This window comes from Mobula hypostoma, chromosome 6 (assembly GCF_963921235.1).
Source record: "Mobula hypostoma chromosome 6, sMobHyp1.1, whole genome shotgun sequence".
Lineage (NCBI taxonomy): Eukaryota > Metazoa > Chordata > Chondrichthyes > Myliobatiformes > Myliobatidae > Mobula > Mobula hypostoma.
Window position 1 is genome coordinate 68,036,512 of NC_086102.1, and position 15,963 is coordinate 68,052,474.

Below are 15,963 nucleotides of genomic sequence, written 5' to 3' on the forward strand. Positions count from 1 at the left end.
TCAAAAGAAATTTTTTTTTTGACACTGTGTAGATAAAATCAGCAGAAATAAGAGCAGAAGTAGATCATCCAGTCCTTTAAGCTAATGTGTAGTTCAAGATTATGGTTGATCCTTCCCCTAACCTACATGATCCCCTTGACTGCCTTAAAAAAGCAAATCAATTTCAGTGTTGAATATGTCCACAGGTCTCTGGGACTGAGAATAACAGATTTGCAGTACTTTGATCTGGCACAGAAACAGATGAAAAGATATATGCATTGAAACATGCTGCATGCTCCAGCTACAGCCCCAGGCACACAACAGGATAAAGATTGGTTTTGCCAATGTTAACAAGATTAGTATGGCAGAATGCGGGGCTATCTCCAGACTGGAGCATTTAGGTCTTGTTATTAAATTGGCCTTTGCTATTGCAAAGCATGAGACAGGAGATTACAAGAACAGGAAACCTGGGAACTTACTTAGAATCATTGAGCTATATAGCATGAAAACAGGCCTTTTGGCCCAACTGGTCTATGCCGATGAAGATTTCTCTCTAACCTAGTCCCATATGCCCATGTTTGGCCTATATCCCTCAAAACCTTCCCCATCCATGTACCTGTTAACACTGGCGAAAGCAGTCTTTATCCTGCTGTGTATGTGCCTGGATCTGTAACTGGAGCATGCAGCATGTTTCACTGCATATATCTTTTCATTCGTTTCTGTGCCAGATCAAAGTACTATAAATCTGTTATTCTCGGTCCCAGACACCTGTGGGTTCTCACTTACGGGACAAATTTAACACTGAAATTGATAAGCTTTTTCGGATATTAGGGCAATCTAAGGGATTATACAGGTTCAGGGTACTTGAAAAGCACCTTTTAAATATTGTTAATGAACTTGCCTTAACCATTTCTTTTGGCAGTTTTTTCCATCTACTAACCTCAGGGTGAAGTTGTCCCTCAGGTTCCCGTTAAATCTTTCCCTTCTCACCACAAGTCTGTGCCTTCTAGTTCTTGATTCCCTAACTCTGGGAAACAAACTGTTACTATATCAACATTTACTCTATCATAATTTTATACACTTCTGTAAGATCACACCTCATTCCCCTATGCTCCAATTAAAAATGTGTCTTGCTCAACCCCGCTCCATTAAATAAAAACTGTTCCATCTCTCCCTCCATAACTCAGTACTTTGAACTTCAGCAATATATCCTCATAACTCTCCCTTATACTCCTTCCAGCTTAATAGCATCTTTCCTTTAGCAGGGTAAACAAAACTGAACATAATATTCCCTATGTGGCCTCACCAATGTCTTATACAACAACAACATAACACCTTACCTTCTATATTCAATACCCTAACTAATGAAGGCCAGCACTCCAAAGCCTTTTTCACCACCTGTCTACTTGCAACACCAGTTCCAAGGAACCATATAATTGTACTCCCAGGTCCATTTGTTCTGTCACCACTCAACAAAGCCCTATAGTTCACTGTGAAAGTCCTACCCTCATTTGTCTTGTCATAGTGCAACATTTCACACATATATGAATTAAACTTCATTTGCCCTTCCTTGGCCCACTTACCCAACTAATCACGATTCCTCTGTAAATCTTGATAACCATCTTCACTGTCATTGACACCTTCTATTTTAGTGGCTTATGCAAATTAACTAACCATGCCTTGTACATTCTCATCCAAATTCTTGATATTGATGACAAGCAGTAATGGTCCTGGCATGAGTCTCTGGGGAACACTACTAATCACAGGTCTCCAGTTGGAACAACTTTCCATCATCTCCCTCTGTTTCCTACCATCAAGTCTTCTACCACAAACTCTTCCTTCCATCACCAACCCAATTATGGAGCCAATTAGCTAGCTAGTCTTGGATCCTTTATGCTTTAAGCTCTGGTCAGCCTTCCATGCAGGAACTTGTCAGAGACCTTACTGAACTCTAAAAAGGCAATGTCTACTGCTCTGCCTTTGTCAATCGTCTTAGTCACCTTCTCACAAAAAAAGCAAATTAGTGAGGTGGAATTTCTCCCACACTTATAATCCCTGAACAGTCCCTCCTTTTTCAATAGTATATAAATCCCACCTCTTGGAATTTACCCCAATAGTTTCCTACTATAGATATAGATATAAGGTTCAGGAGCCTGTAGTTCATTGGTTTATCGCTGTTGCCTTTCATCAATAAATGAACAGCATTAGCTATCCATCAGTATTCCATTACCTCACCTATGGCTAACGAAGATGTAAAATCTCTGTCAGGGCCCCAGCTCTCTCAAGATTCAAGTTTATTAATTCAAAGTTCAAAGTACATTTATTAGCAAAGTATGTATAAATTATACAAACATGAGATTTGTCTGCTTACAGACAGCCACAAAATAAGAAACCCAAAAGAACCCATTTAAAAAAGAAACCAACAAACTCCCAATGCACAGAGCAAAAACAAAACAACATTGTGCAAATAATAAAAGCCAGGAACAGTATTCAAAATAGACACAAGACCCAGAGAAGGCCCATAGCCTCAGCCTCAGTTCATCACACAGTGGGGCAAATCGTCATGGAGCTCGCAAACACAAAGCATGGAGCAACTGGAGTGGTTTCCACAGCCTCAGACTCAATGAAGAGGAGAGCAGAGCAGTAAGCAGCCCGACCCTCGCCTCCACTCCCGACACCCAGCCTTTTCAATCCATCTGGTCCAGCGTTTAAATAATCCGAACACTGGATCATTCCCCGCACTAGAGCCCAGGCCCTATCGCTTCAATACGCTCTGGGCCTGGACCCCATTGCCATGTTTCAGACCATACCCAACCTTTACAAATCAGCCCAGCATTTAGATCAATTTAACCTTGCTCTCGATTTAAGTGGACGGACCCTGAAACTACTCCACTCCGCTCACTCCAATTTCATCTCCAACTCCAACCACTTCTCTTCGAGCACTAGATGGGAGGTAGGATAATAGGATGGAGAATGAAGATGCAAATCTTCAAAATGCCCTCAAACCCCAGTCAAAAAATGTACAATTATATTAAACCTTGCAAGAAATATGCAACACAGCACTGTTAAAAATGGTAACATATGAGGGACAATAAAACATTTTATTGCTCTGTTGCAAAATGAAATTTTACTATAGCTGCATTAGTGTATCAAACCCTTAAGAGCTTACAAATGAATGCACATAAAGATAATTCCCAAAGATGCTAGATCTGATTAATAGGGTCTCTGTCATCCTAAAATACATAATTTAATGACAAACAATGTATATAGCTAAGCAATGGAACCTTTTAGTGTCCAAATAAGCTTTGTTGAGAGCAACTGCAAAATTTTGATTTCATGATTACCATAATGATTAGATTTTAGCTAAATTGACAGGCTTCATCTCATGGGTTTTGCATAGTTAATCAGCTTTGTATATTTCTGCTTTCTGGCAACATTATTTTTTGCTTTTCAAGATGACCTGATATTCTGACTAGTTTTGAAAAGCATAAAGAACAACATTTAATTTTGTATTATAAAAACTAGAATTTTGAGCTTAACAAGAGTCACATTGAAGTCACTCTACTATTCTTAGTCCATATGTGTACAGACCATATTTCCACTTTTTGTGTACTTGTCCTTAGAAAATGTTGGCTAGAAAGAACTAGAGTCTACAAATCAATTAATTCAGATGAATCAAGGACAGCAGAAGTAGACAAAGACCAATGGCCTTGGTTCCTGCCATGAAATCGAAAGAATAGAGGCTGCCATTTTGTGAAGCTGTTCTGCATCCTCCATTTTGTGAACCAGTTTTACTCAGCTGATTCGGTGTTTTAAAGTAGATGTTTCAGGTAATCTGCTAGACTAGAGATCCTTTCCAAATAAGAGATTAATTATGAGGTGTTCTTTGGTATGATATGACATGCAGGTTTGTGAATGGTGGAGTGTGTGTCTGTCCTGAGTGATTTTAGCTGATTACTCATTTGGTAACTGATTTAGAACAAAGAGCTATAAATTACTGTTTGTTACATGCAGACTAGGGCAATAAATGCATGCTGGCTTGCACCAAGCCAATAAGAAGGTGACATAGGTAAAGTCAGATGACCTAGAGCCAACAAGATTGAAATGGAACATTTAAACCGATAGGAAGTGTGAAAATGTAAGGAGCTTCAAATGCAAAGCAGCGACTTCTCCCCAAAGACTACACATTGTGGACATGGAAAATCCACATCACAGCATAGATTACTTTCCTGGTTTTTACCTTTTCTATTCTTTGACTCTTCATGGAGGGTTGGGGAAACTTAGTTGGTGTGCACACAGATATTCAGTTGCATAAATTTGCATGCTTTTTAGTTGAGATAATAACGGTACTTATCAGTAAATACAGATTCTCTCTGTGCCTAACTAATCATTATAACTAAGTGGTAATCCTTGTAACAGAAATATAAAACATTAATTTTTCTAATTAAGTGGTTCCAGGAGTATTAAAGACCTGTGCAGGCACGACTTGGGTGTCAAAAATGGAGAGTTTTCTGTTTACAGAAATGTGTGAGACAGCAACATATGGCCTGCAAATTTATTGAGTCCAGGTAGAAGTAAGACAGCGGTGCTGGCTAATCAATGTGATATTAAAATTTTGGCATGGTGCAAAGTATTACTCTAAGTTAAAATGAAGATGAAAACACTTTAATTCAAGAAAGATTCTGAGATCACTTCAAAATAATATAATAGTATCTTTTTAGATCTGCCTAAGTGGTCAGACAAAATTTCAGCTTAACATTCGATAAGGCACCACATAGGAGATTAGTGGGTAAAATCAGAGCTCATGGCATTGGGAGGAGGATATTGACATGGATAGAAAACTGGTTGGCAAATAGAAAGCAAAGGGTAGCAGTGAATGGGTGTTTCTCGGAATGGCAGGTGGTGGCTAGTGGGGTGCCACAGGGCTCGGTATTGGGACCACAGCTGTTTACGATTTACGTCAATGATTTAGAGGAAGGCATTGTGAATAACATCAGCAAATTTGCTGATGATACTAAGCTGGGTGGCAGTGTGACATGTGATGAGGATGTTAGGAGAATTCAAGGTGACTTGGATAGGCTGGGTGAGTGGGCAGAAACTTGGCAGATGGCGTTTAATGTGAATAAGTGTGAGGTTATTCACTTTGGGAGCTAGAACAGGAAGACAGATTATTATCTGAATGGTGTGGAGTTAGGTAAGGGAGAAATACAAAGAGATCCAGGAGTACTTGTTCATCAGTCTCTGAAGGTGAATGAGCAAGTGCAGCAGGCAGTGAAGAAAGCTAATGGAATGTTGGCCTTTATTACAAAGGGAATTGAGTACAAGAGCAAGGAAATTCTTTTGCATTTGTACAGGGCCCTGGTGAGACCACACCTGGAGTATTGTGTGCAGTTTTGGTCTCCAGGGTTACGGAAGGACATCCTGGCTGTCGAGGAGGTGCAGCGTAGGTTCACTAGCTTAATTCCTGGGATGTCCGGATTGTCTTACGCAGAGAGGTTAGAGAGACTGGGTTGGTACACGCTGGAATTAAGGAGATTGAGGGGGGATCTGATTGAGACATATAAGATTATTAAGGGATTGGACAAGATAGAGGCAGGAAATATGTTCCAGATGCTGGGAGAGTCCAGTACCAGAGGGCATGGTTTAAGAATAAGGGGTAGGTCATTTAGGACAGAGTTGAGGAGGAACTTCTTCTCCCAGAGAGTTGTGGAGGTGTGGAACGCGCTGCCTCAGAAGGCAGTGGAGGCCAATTCTCTGGATGCTTTCAAGGAGGAGCTAGATAGGTATCTTATGGATAGGGGAATCAAGGGTTATGGGGACAAGGCAGGAACCGGGTATTGACAGTAGATGATCAGCCATGATCTCAGAATGGCGGTGCAGGCTCGACGGGCCGAATGGTCTACTTCTGCACCTATTGTCTATTGTCTATTGTCTATTGTCTATTCCATTGAATGGGCAGTGCCATTGCAACACTTTCTCAGGCTGAAATAAAGTAACCGATTTAATCATTGCGATTGAACTTGACACAACTGTATTACAAATCAGAAGTAAATGTGCTGTCACTAAGTGATAATAAATGAGAACAAATAAAATTAGAGAAGGAGGAATGCAAAAGGAATGATAGAGAAACAAAAGAGCGAAAGAAGAGATGTGGGAGAAGTAAAGAGGAGAACAAAGCAGAGAATGAAGAAGAGGAGAATCTAAAGAATGATTGAAGATGCATGGGATACAGCCAAGGGAATGAGAAAACTACACCAATGAGGACAGAGAATTTGCCTCTATGTCAGAAAGCTCACCGTGATTCCAGAATTATATCGCTGTTGCAGGAAGAAAATTCACTGCAAACTATCTGAGAAGATATTTTTGTCAGATTCAGACATGAAAGCTGGTGAAGAAGTAGCTTGATAGAGTAGATTAAATATGGGTAGACAGGGTATGGTGGCAGAGGTAGGGTTGCCAGTCATTACATCAGGAAACTAAACTCTCCATAACTGGAGAAGACTGAGTTTTTATTCAGATAACATAATTTTGGAGAAATTTCTAATTCAAGCACTGTTACATATGGAAGATTTCAAAATTTAACATGTTGGTTCTTAAATTTTCTATAATCGAAATTATAACATTGACAATCACACTTCATAACAGACGAGTTTTACAGACTGATGATTGAAACAATGCATTAACATCTGAATAGAAATGGAGACAGAGAAGTTACTTTTTTAATGGGAGAATAAAGAACAAGGAAAAAATATTCCAAAATACGAATCATGGTATGGAGGAGATAGAGAACTTTTTAAGTTTGACCTGCTGAGTTCCTCCAGCATTTTGGGGGTGTTGCTCCTGATGATATCAAGAAATGATTGAGTAAACATTATCCTCGTAGTAGTACAGAAGTCATAGAATCATAGAGTCTTAGAGCAATACAGGCCTGTCTAGTCCATGCCGAACTATTATTCTGCCTAGTCCCAACAATCTGCACTGAGACCATAGCCCTCCATACCTCTCCCATCCTTATATTTATCCGTGCTTCTCTTAAATGTTGGAAGTGAACCCACATCCACTACTACCACTGACAGTTCATTCCACACTCTCTCCACTCCGACTGAAGAAGCTTGCTCAGTAGTTAGGTGACCAGAACTGCACACAATACTCCAAATTTGGCCTCACCAACATCTTATACAACTTCAGCATAACATCTCAACTCCTGCACTCAATGCCCTGATTTATAACAACCTAATGTACCAAAAGTTCTCTTTACGACCCTGTCTATCTGTGATGCCACTTTCAAGAAATTACCATAAATGATGGAAAGACTTTTGTTAAGATACAAGTCATTCACTTCAGCATGGCCAGCTCTTGTTGCCAAAGGATAGATATGGCTTCTCTGGCTGAATTTCTGTTAAGTGGTTATTACCCAAATGGGAGACTCAACAAATATAATGGCATTGAATGTTTAAGGTACTATAGGTAATTAGACTTCTTGGACATAATCATTGCATGTTACTTCCTTTGCACAAATAGTCCTTGCTACTCACCAGTCCATGTCTCAATATTGTCTAGTTCTTATAACATGCAGGCATTTGATGAGAAGATGCAAATGAAATTGAACATAGTGCAATCATCAGTAAATATTACCTGCTTCTGGCCTTATGATGGAAGGAAGGTCATTGATGAAGCCCCTGAAGATGATTATACCCAAGTTACTGCTCTGGTATTCCTATAGCAATGTCCTTAGTTTTGGATGATTGACTTCCAACAGCCATGATCACCTTCTTTTGTGCAAGATATATCGCCAGTCATTGGATTGTTTTGGCCCTGGTGCCCATTGATTTCAGGGTTAATTGACTTGATGAAGTGTTGTCATGATGCCAAGATTAGTTACTTAGTTCACAAATGGAATTCAACTGAGTTCAAATGTGGTCAACTGAAGACAGGAAAATAATTCTGGTTGAGCTGACTGTGCCTTGGGAGGAGGGATGGGAAGAGGCCCACAAGAGAAAGGCCTTGAAGTACCAGCCCTTACTGCAGGAAAGCAAAGACAAGGGATGGCAAGCATGGATGTTCCCTGTGGAGATCGGCTGCAGAGGTTTCCCAGCCAAATCAGCATGGCGGTTGTTGTCAGCTCTGGGCCTGAACAAAAGGAGCAAAAAACAAACAGCTCGTAGGATAGGGGAAGAGGCAGAACGAGCCTCTTGTTGGATTTGGAGTAGGCGAGAGGAGGGAAGATGGAAGTCAGGAGCAAATGGGCAGTGATTAGGCCACCACTGCCGGCCCACCAGCTGGAGAGTGTCGTGATTAAAGGTCGAAACACTCTGTGAAGGTTGGGAACCACCTGATGACATCTGCTTCTGGCTGAAGGCTATGGTTACCTTATAAGGTATCTGGAGAATGCACCCTAACAGGTGTATGTAACAAGCACCTCTTAAGTCCATGTCTGGATAAAAGTTATGAAAGCTGAGCAAAATTCAGACAAGGCATCAAAGACCAATTAATTGGTGGGTAAGTGTTATTTAGCAGGACTGCTGACAAAATTTTGCATCACTTTGCTGATAACCGAGCAGTAATTAGCCAAACTGGATTTATCCTGTTTTGTCCTGACAGGAGATAGCAAAACATTTTTCCACGTTGTTGCATTCATAAATGCATTGAATGATTTTTATGCATTGAACGATTTAGTCAAAGGTGCAGGAAATTCTGAAGCTCAAAAGGTCAAATGACACTAGAACTAGAGACCATTGGTTAAGGGTAAAAGGTGAAATGTTTCAGAGGAAAATGAGGAGTAACCTCTTTACTCAGAGGGTGGTGAGAATGTGGAACAAGTCACCAGTGGAAGTGGTATATGTGGGTTCAATAGCAACATTTAGGAGAAGTTTGGAAAGGTACATAGATGAGAAAGGTGTGGAGAGCTATGGTCCGGGTACAGGTGGATGGGATTAGGCAGGTGATCAGGCTGGCATGATCAAGGTGTGATATGGTGCTCTATGACCCTTGAGATAGCAATCACACATCAAAAGTATGATGAAATACTGTCCAATTACCTGAATAGGTAAGGCCCCAACGGTACTCAAAAAGTTCAACACACCCTGCCAAAGCTATCCATTTAATTGGCATTCCTACCATCATGCTAAGCAATCATCCCCTTTATAACAAGAATATTGTTTACCATCTACAGCATATATAAACCCAGCCAATTCTGAGAGCAGCTTCCAAACCTACAACCACAACCACATAGCCAGAATGCACGGAGGATCTTCATCACATGAAATCTCCTGTCTTTGTCACCTAATATCCTGAATAGAAGATACATTGCTAATCCTTTGGAGTGGGTAGGCTTAGTTTCTGTAACTCACTCCCACAATGCTGTTCGCTAGTACCTTCACCAGAAGAACTGCTGCACAACTATGCTAAGGTTGCCCACAATATCTTCAAAGGAGTTGAGTAAGGACAATGAATGCCATCTTTACTGAGGATGACAATTATAAAAAATAAACAAAATATCCAATACATTTTAAATAAAGCATGTGATGTACACTGCTGATGAAACACTGCCGGGACCACCAGAACCAAAAACAGTTACTTTCCCCAAGCAAAAGGTTGATCAACACCTCCCCACCCACTAACCCACCCCTCCACAACCCCCATGAACACTACTTTATGATTTTCTGTCAGTCAACTTATGTACAGACACTCCGGTGCCCAGCATCACTTTATGGACATACAAACAATCCATTTATATAAGCTATCTTAAGTATTCATATTTATTAGACCATAAGACCATAAATTATAGGAGCAGAAGTAGGCCATTCAGCCCATTGAGTCTGCTCCGCCATTCAATCATGGGCTGATCCAATTCTTCCAGTCATCCCCACTCCCCTGCCTTCTCCCCATACCCTTTGATGCCCTGGCTAATCAAGAACCTGTCAATCTTCGCCTTAAGTGCACCCAATGACTTGGTCTCTTCAGCTGCTCGTGGCAACAAATTCCACAGATTTACCACCATCTGACTAAAGTAATTCCTCCGCATCTCTGTTCTAAATGGATGTCCTCCAATCCTGGAGTCGTGCCCTCTTGTCCTAGACTCCCCTACCATGGGAAATAACTTTAACATATCTAATCTGTTCAGGTCTTTTAACATTTCTATGAGATCCCCCCTCATTCTCCTGAACTCCAGGAAATACAGCCCAAGAGCTGCCAGACGGTAGCCCTTTCATTCTTGGAATCATTCTCGTGAATTTTCTCTGAACCCTCTCCAATGCCAGTATATCCTATCTAAAATAAGGAGCCCAAAATTGCACACAATACTCCAAGTGTGGTCTCATGAGTGCCTTATAGAGCTTCAACATCACATCCCTGCTTTTATATTCTATACCTCTAGAAATGAATGCCAACATTGCATTTGCCTTCTTCACCACCGACTCAACCTGGAGGTTAATCTTTAGGGTATCCTGCATAAGAACTCCCAAGTCCCTTTGCATCTCTGCATTTTGAATTCTCTCCCCATCTAAGTAATAGTCTGCCCCTTTATTTCTTCCACCAAAGTGCATGACCATACACTTTCCAACATTGTATTTCATTTGCCATTTCTTTGCCCATTCCCCTAAATTATTTCAGTCTCTCTGCAGGCTCTATTTCCTCAACACTACCCAGTTTGTATCTTTGTATCACCAGCAAATTTAACCAGAAAATCCATTAATCCCATAGTCCAAATCATTGACATGTATTGTTAAAAGCAGCAGCCCCAACACCAACCCCTGTGGAACTCCACTGGTAACCGGCAGCCAGCCAGAATAGGATCCCTTTATTCCCACTCTCTGTTTTCTACTGATCAGCCAATGCTCCACCAATGCTAGTAACTCCCCTGTAATTCCATGGGCTCTTACCTTGTTAAGCAGCCTCGTGTGTGGCACCTTGTCAAAGGCCTTCTGAAAATCCAAGAACAGCATATCTACTACACCTCCTTTGTCTACCCTGCTTGTAATTTCCTCAAAACAATTGTAGTAGGTTAGTCAGGCAGGATTTTCCTTTCAGGAAACCATGCTGGCTTTGGCCTATCTTGTCATGTGCCTCCAGGTATTCTGTAATCTCCTCCCTAACAATCAATTCCAACAACTTTCCAACCACTAATGTCATGCTAACATTTCCTTTCTCTTGCCTCCCACCCTTCTTAAATAGCGGAGTAACATTTGTAATTTTCCAGTCATCCGGTACAATGCCAGAATCTATCGATTCTTGAAAGATCATTGTTAATGCCTCCACAATCTCTCCAGCTACTTCCTTCAGAATCCAAGGGTACATTCCATCAGGTCCAGGAGATTAATCCACCCTCAGATCATTAAGCTTCCTGAGCACCTTCTTTTATTGTGCTTTTATTATTCTGTTCTTCATCTTATTGTGCTTTTTTTGTTGCATTGGATCCGGACTAACACTTATTTTGTTCTCCTTTACACTTGTGTACTGGAAATGACATTAAACGATCTTGAATCTTGAATTATGAAAAGTAAACCAGTCAGCACTCCTTGCAGTCCTGAAAATGAAATAGTTACGCAAGAAACTATTTCCATGCACCAAAGGAAACCATAGGTGTTTTCATCCTTGCTTTCTAATTCTTCATTTCATCATTTTTTGAATTTATCTTTGTTTCATATCAATCCACATTACTCAGAAGATGAAAATAGTTTTACTGTTTTTCTCGCACAAGTGAATAAAGAACCAAGAAACAGCTTTTGGGGCAGGGGTTCTTAGTTTTAATGAATGATTTTCATTCCCACAACAAATTCTTGAAACTCCTGTCTCAATGGCAAAGTTCCTTAATGGATTTTAGTCTACAAATATTGAGGAACTTTTAGTCCTAGTGAAATGTTTCATGGTGAGAAATAGCACTGTATGCCTTGGACATACCAGCATTGTTCTGGACAGATACATTTGTACTATTTGATTTGCACTAAATTGTGGTTTTTATTTACTGAGGCAATGAGTGTTTATTGTAATTTGCTGATCTTATAATTCTACATCCTTAATATTCTCTGATAATCTTATGTGTGGTACCTTGTCAAAGGCTTTCACAATATAACCCTCATATTGCATTCAGTGTTTATCATTTTCTCTAATAATGTTGCAGTGATAAACAACTTAACAATCCCATTTTCATTGTAAATTATTAGATGTCACAGAAGTACTAATTGACTTTAATCACAGATTAAAATTTAAGTAATTTATTCAAACAATCAGCACCTATGCACATTAAAATCTATGAAGCAAACATGTTTTATAATCCCTAAAATATGCCTGAATGCAAAAAAAAACATTCATACTTTACCCATTTTAATCAAGTTCAGACTTCCAGTCATCAAATGTGATTTGGAATTTATCCTGTGTACTCTGGCAATAGGAAGCGATATTTCACTTGGACTTTCAAAGTGTTTTGGCGTGGACACCTCCACACTGTAGTTAATAATTTTTGGCCTTTTGTAATCTTTTACAGTGGAGTACAGTGCTTTTGTCTGTTTAAATAAAATGTAAAAAATACTACGTTTACTTCTGTGAGAAATGAAATATGAAGAACTTATTTATTATGATACTTGTTTTTACTCTTCGTTCTTCTGATGCAGTAAAACATAAAATATCAATCTGCTCAGTGTTGCAACACCTTTTCTCTCACCAACAGGAGCCCAAACAGTGCTACTGAGTGATGCAACAATTCTCTTCCACTCCTTCCAATCTTGTCTACTGCATCTAATGTTCATAATTTGGTCTCTTGGATACTGGAGAAACCAAACACAGACTGGATGATCACAGGCTCTGGAGAAGGTGCAGACAAGCTTCACCAAGATGTTGCCTAAATTGAAGTGCATTAGCTATAAAGAGATTTTTTTTTAAATGCACCTCTACTTCATCGTGCTTGTTCAAATGACAATATACCTGACTTGACTTGCTATGTGGTTGCAGCATTTTCCATTTTTATTTCAGATTTCCAACATCTTCAGTTTTGATTTCAATCTTCTTTTGGCCAAGCTTTCCCATTCTCCAAGAACAATTCACTATTCCAAGATCACCCAAAAACATTAAAATGATGCTCAATTCCACCAAATTTCAGTTTTGGCTCTATCCCATGACCACTGACTGATGTTGAACCCAGCTGTTCAACAAGACTAAAATTAGTCTCAAATGTTATATTCCTTCCATCACAACTGTCTTCTTTCACCTTATTTATCAAATCCACCTCTGAACCCTCATATATTCCAGATTGTTTCCTCCAAACTGAACAGATCCAAATAACATCAGCCTTCAACAACTTTCTCACCGTCCACCCTTCCTGAATTTGTATAAAATGGTCATTCTGCCCCACCATTTCATTCATCAATATTGACTGATGCCCTAATTTCGAAGTTCTCTTTGAAATCCTCCCCATCTCTCATTTCTTGTAATCACATGACCCAAGAAGATGAATTCCTCCAACTCCAGACTCTTCAGTGCTCATCACTTCCTTGAGCAGGTAAAAGCAAATTAAAAACTCTAAAATTTCCTTTCTTCTTGAAACACCATCACTGGCAACATAGTACCTCATCACATTATTTGCATAATTTACACCATCGCCTTTTCTAAGCATTCGCACACGAATGTTTGAGATGTTGAATGATATCTTCACACGACATTGTTTGGGAATGGTCAGGTCAGACAATGAGATATTGACTAATCTGGCTGAAGACATCGATTTAGCTTCTCAGATGCTTTTCCTTAATATATCACTTTGGCTAAAATAATTCCCCTTGAAAGGAGCCTTTCCTACAGCCATCAAAGTGGACTGTGTTGCTTTGGCAAAGCACACCTCCACACTCCACACACCACTGTCATTGGACTAATCACCAGAGGTTATGAATCCAACTACCACCAGGAAGCAAACAATCTGGTGCCATAAGAATAACTTGGAGCTGAACCATGGAGATGCACATCAAGTTGAGGAGAAATATGTCTCCTCTCCACCCATTCATCATCAACAACTTTACGATTAGTACTGTTTCAACATTAAGGTATCTGGGTAGAACCACATCTCCTTCATAAACAAAAAGGTTCGACAGAAGAATTACTTTTTATGGCAGTTGGTAAAATTCCATCTTCCCCAGAACACGCTGGTGCAATTCTACACTGCAATCATAGAGAGCATCCTCATATCAACCTTTACTCTCTGGTTTGATGCAGTATCCTCTCACAATATACGAACACTTCAGCAAACTTTCAAGTCAGCAGAAAAGGCTGTTGGCTGCAGTCTACCATCACTGTGTCCAGGACAAAGAAGTGGGCATGAATATCAATGTGGACACTACCCGCGCTGCAAACTGCCTTTTGTAAAGCACCCTTCTGGAAAGTGCTATTGGGTTATTACAACAAAAACGTCATACCATCTTAAAAGTTTTATCCCCAAGGCAGTTAATCTGATCAAACATTCCAGTTAGATCCTCCACCCCTTTCTATCTATTACCCCCGTCAGTGCATTGTAAACACTTTACACCGCTTTTTACAATGCTGTTTAAATTGTAAATACATGCTGGCCTTAAGTATTGATGCCCCTTATATTCCATATCCATACCTTTAACTTCTAACTTTGCTTTTCATGTAATTCTTTATTTTTTTATAATGGTTTAACGTTGTTGTTTTTGTTGCATTTTGTGCCCTGACCAACACACTACACCACAATAAGTTCCTAATACATGTCAAAGTATATGTTCAATATAATTGATCCATAGATTTTCTAAAGCTTTTCGAAAGCTGAATTTGTATACATCCAGAAAAGGTAAAAGGACTGACTCAGCAGTCAGTGCTGCTGGAATCCTGATTTAGACTGCTGTCTCTGTGGAGTTTACATGCCTCGCCATGGTGCCCCCATGAACACATGGGTTTCCTCTGTAGGACATATTAAGTACAATCTGGTGCCATTAGCTTTAGTGCTTTTTCCCACATCCTAGAGATGTGTTGGTGGTTAAGTTAATTGGTTATAATAAGGGCATTTGAGAAAAAAATGGGTTATAGGAAAATAAGGCTGCCACGGTGGCTTAGCAGTTAGCATGATGCTATTATAGCAACAGGCATCAGAGTTCACAGTTCAATCCTGTTGTCCTCTGTAAGGAGTCTGTACATCTTCCCCATGAAATGTGTGGGTTTTCTCGGGATTCTCTGGTTTCCTCCCAGTCCAAAGACATACTGGTTAGGAGATTAATTGATCTCTGCAAGTTGCACTGTGATTAGGTTAGGGTTAAATTGGGGTTTGTCAGGAGATGCCGGGCAACACAGCTCAAAGGGCCGAGAGGGTCTATTCCATGCTGTATCTCTAAATAAAATAAAGTTAGGTTATATCAAGTAGTAGAGAAGGATCTTGAACAGCTGGGTAAGTACACCAAGGATCGAGAGATGGATTTTAATTTGGCTAATTGCGAGAAGTTGTATTTTGGGAAAATAAATCAGAATTTCATAGTTACAGTAGGGCCCTGAAAAGTGTTGTAGAACAGAGGGTCCTGGGATTACAAGAATATGGTTCCCTGAAAGTGGCATCACAGGAAGACAAGGTAGTGAAGGAGGCTGTTGGCACACTGGCATTCATAAGTCAGGCCACTGAGTATATAAGTTGGGATGTTATATTGCAACGGTACATGTCTTAAGTGACACCACATGTTAAATATTGTGTTTAATTTTGGTCACCCTGCTGTAGGGAAGATCTCAATAAGCCGGGAAGAGTGTGGCAAATGTTTATGAGGATGTTGCCATAACTCAAGGAAATAATGAGAGGTTGAGCAGGCAGGGATTTTATTTATTGGAGCGTAGGAGAATGTGAGGTGATCTGATAGAGGTGTATAAAATCATGAGAAGCATTGATATAGTGTATGCACATGATCTTTTTTCAGCATTGGAGAACCAAGAACTAGATATTACAGGTTAAAATGAGAGGAAAGAGATTATAAAGGGACCTGAGGGGAAACTTATCCATGCGGAGGG

General features: G+C 40.0%; 1 protein-coding gene across 1 annotated transcript in view; it reads right to left on the reverse strand.

Annotated features, from left to right (window-relative positions):
• Window positions 1-15,963, reverse strand: part of LOC134348078 (cilia- and flagella-associated protein 47-like) — a 712,768-nt gene that overhangs the window by 323,548 nt on the left and 373,257 nt on the right. Inside the window, exon 45 of the mRNA XM_063050919.1 lies at window positions 12,296-12,479. Coding sequence (XP_062906989.1) covers window positions 12,296-12,479 — 184 coding nt within the window. The remainder of the gene's footprint in view (window positions 1-12,295; window positions 12,480-15,963) is intronic.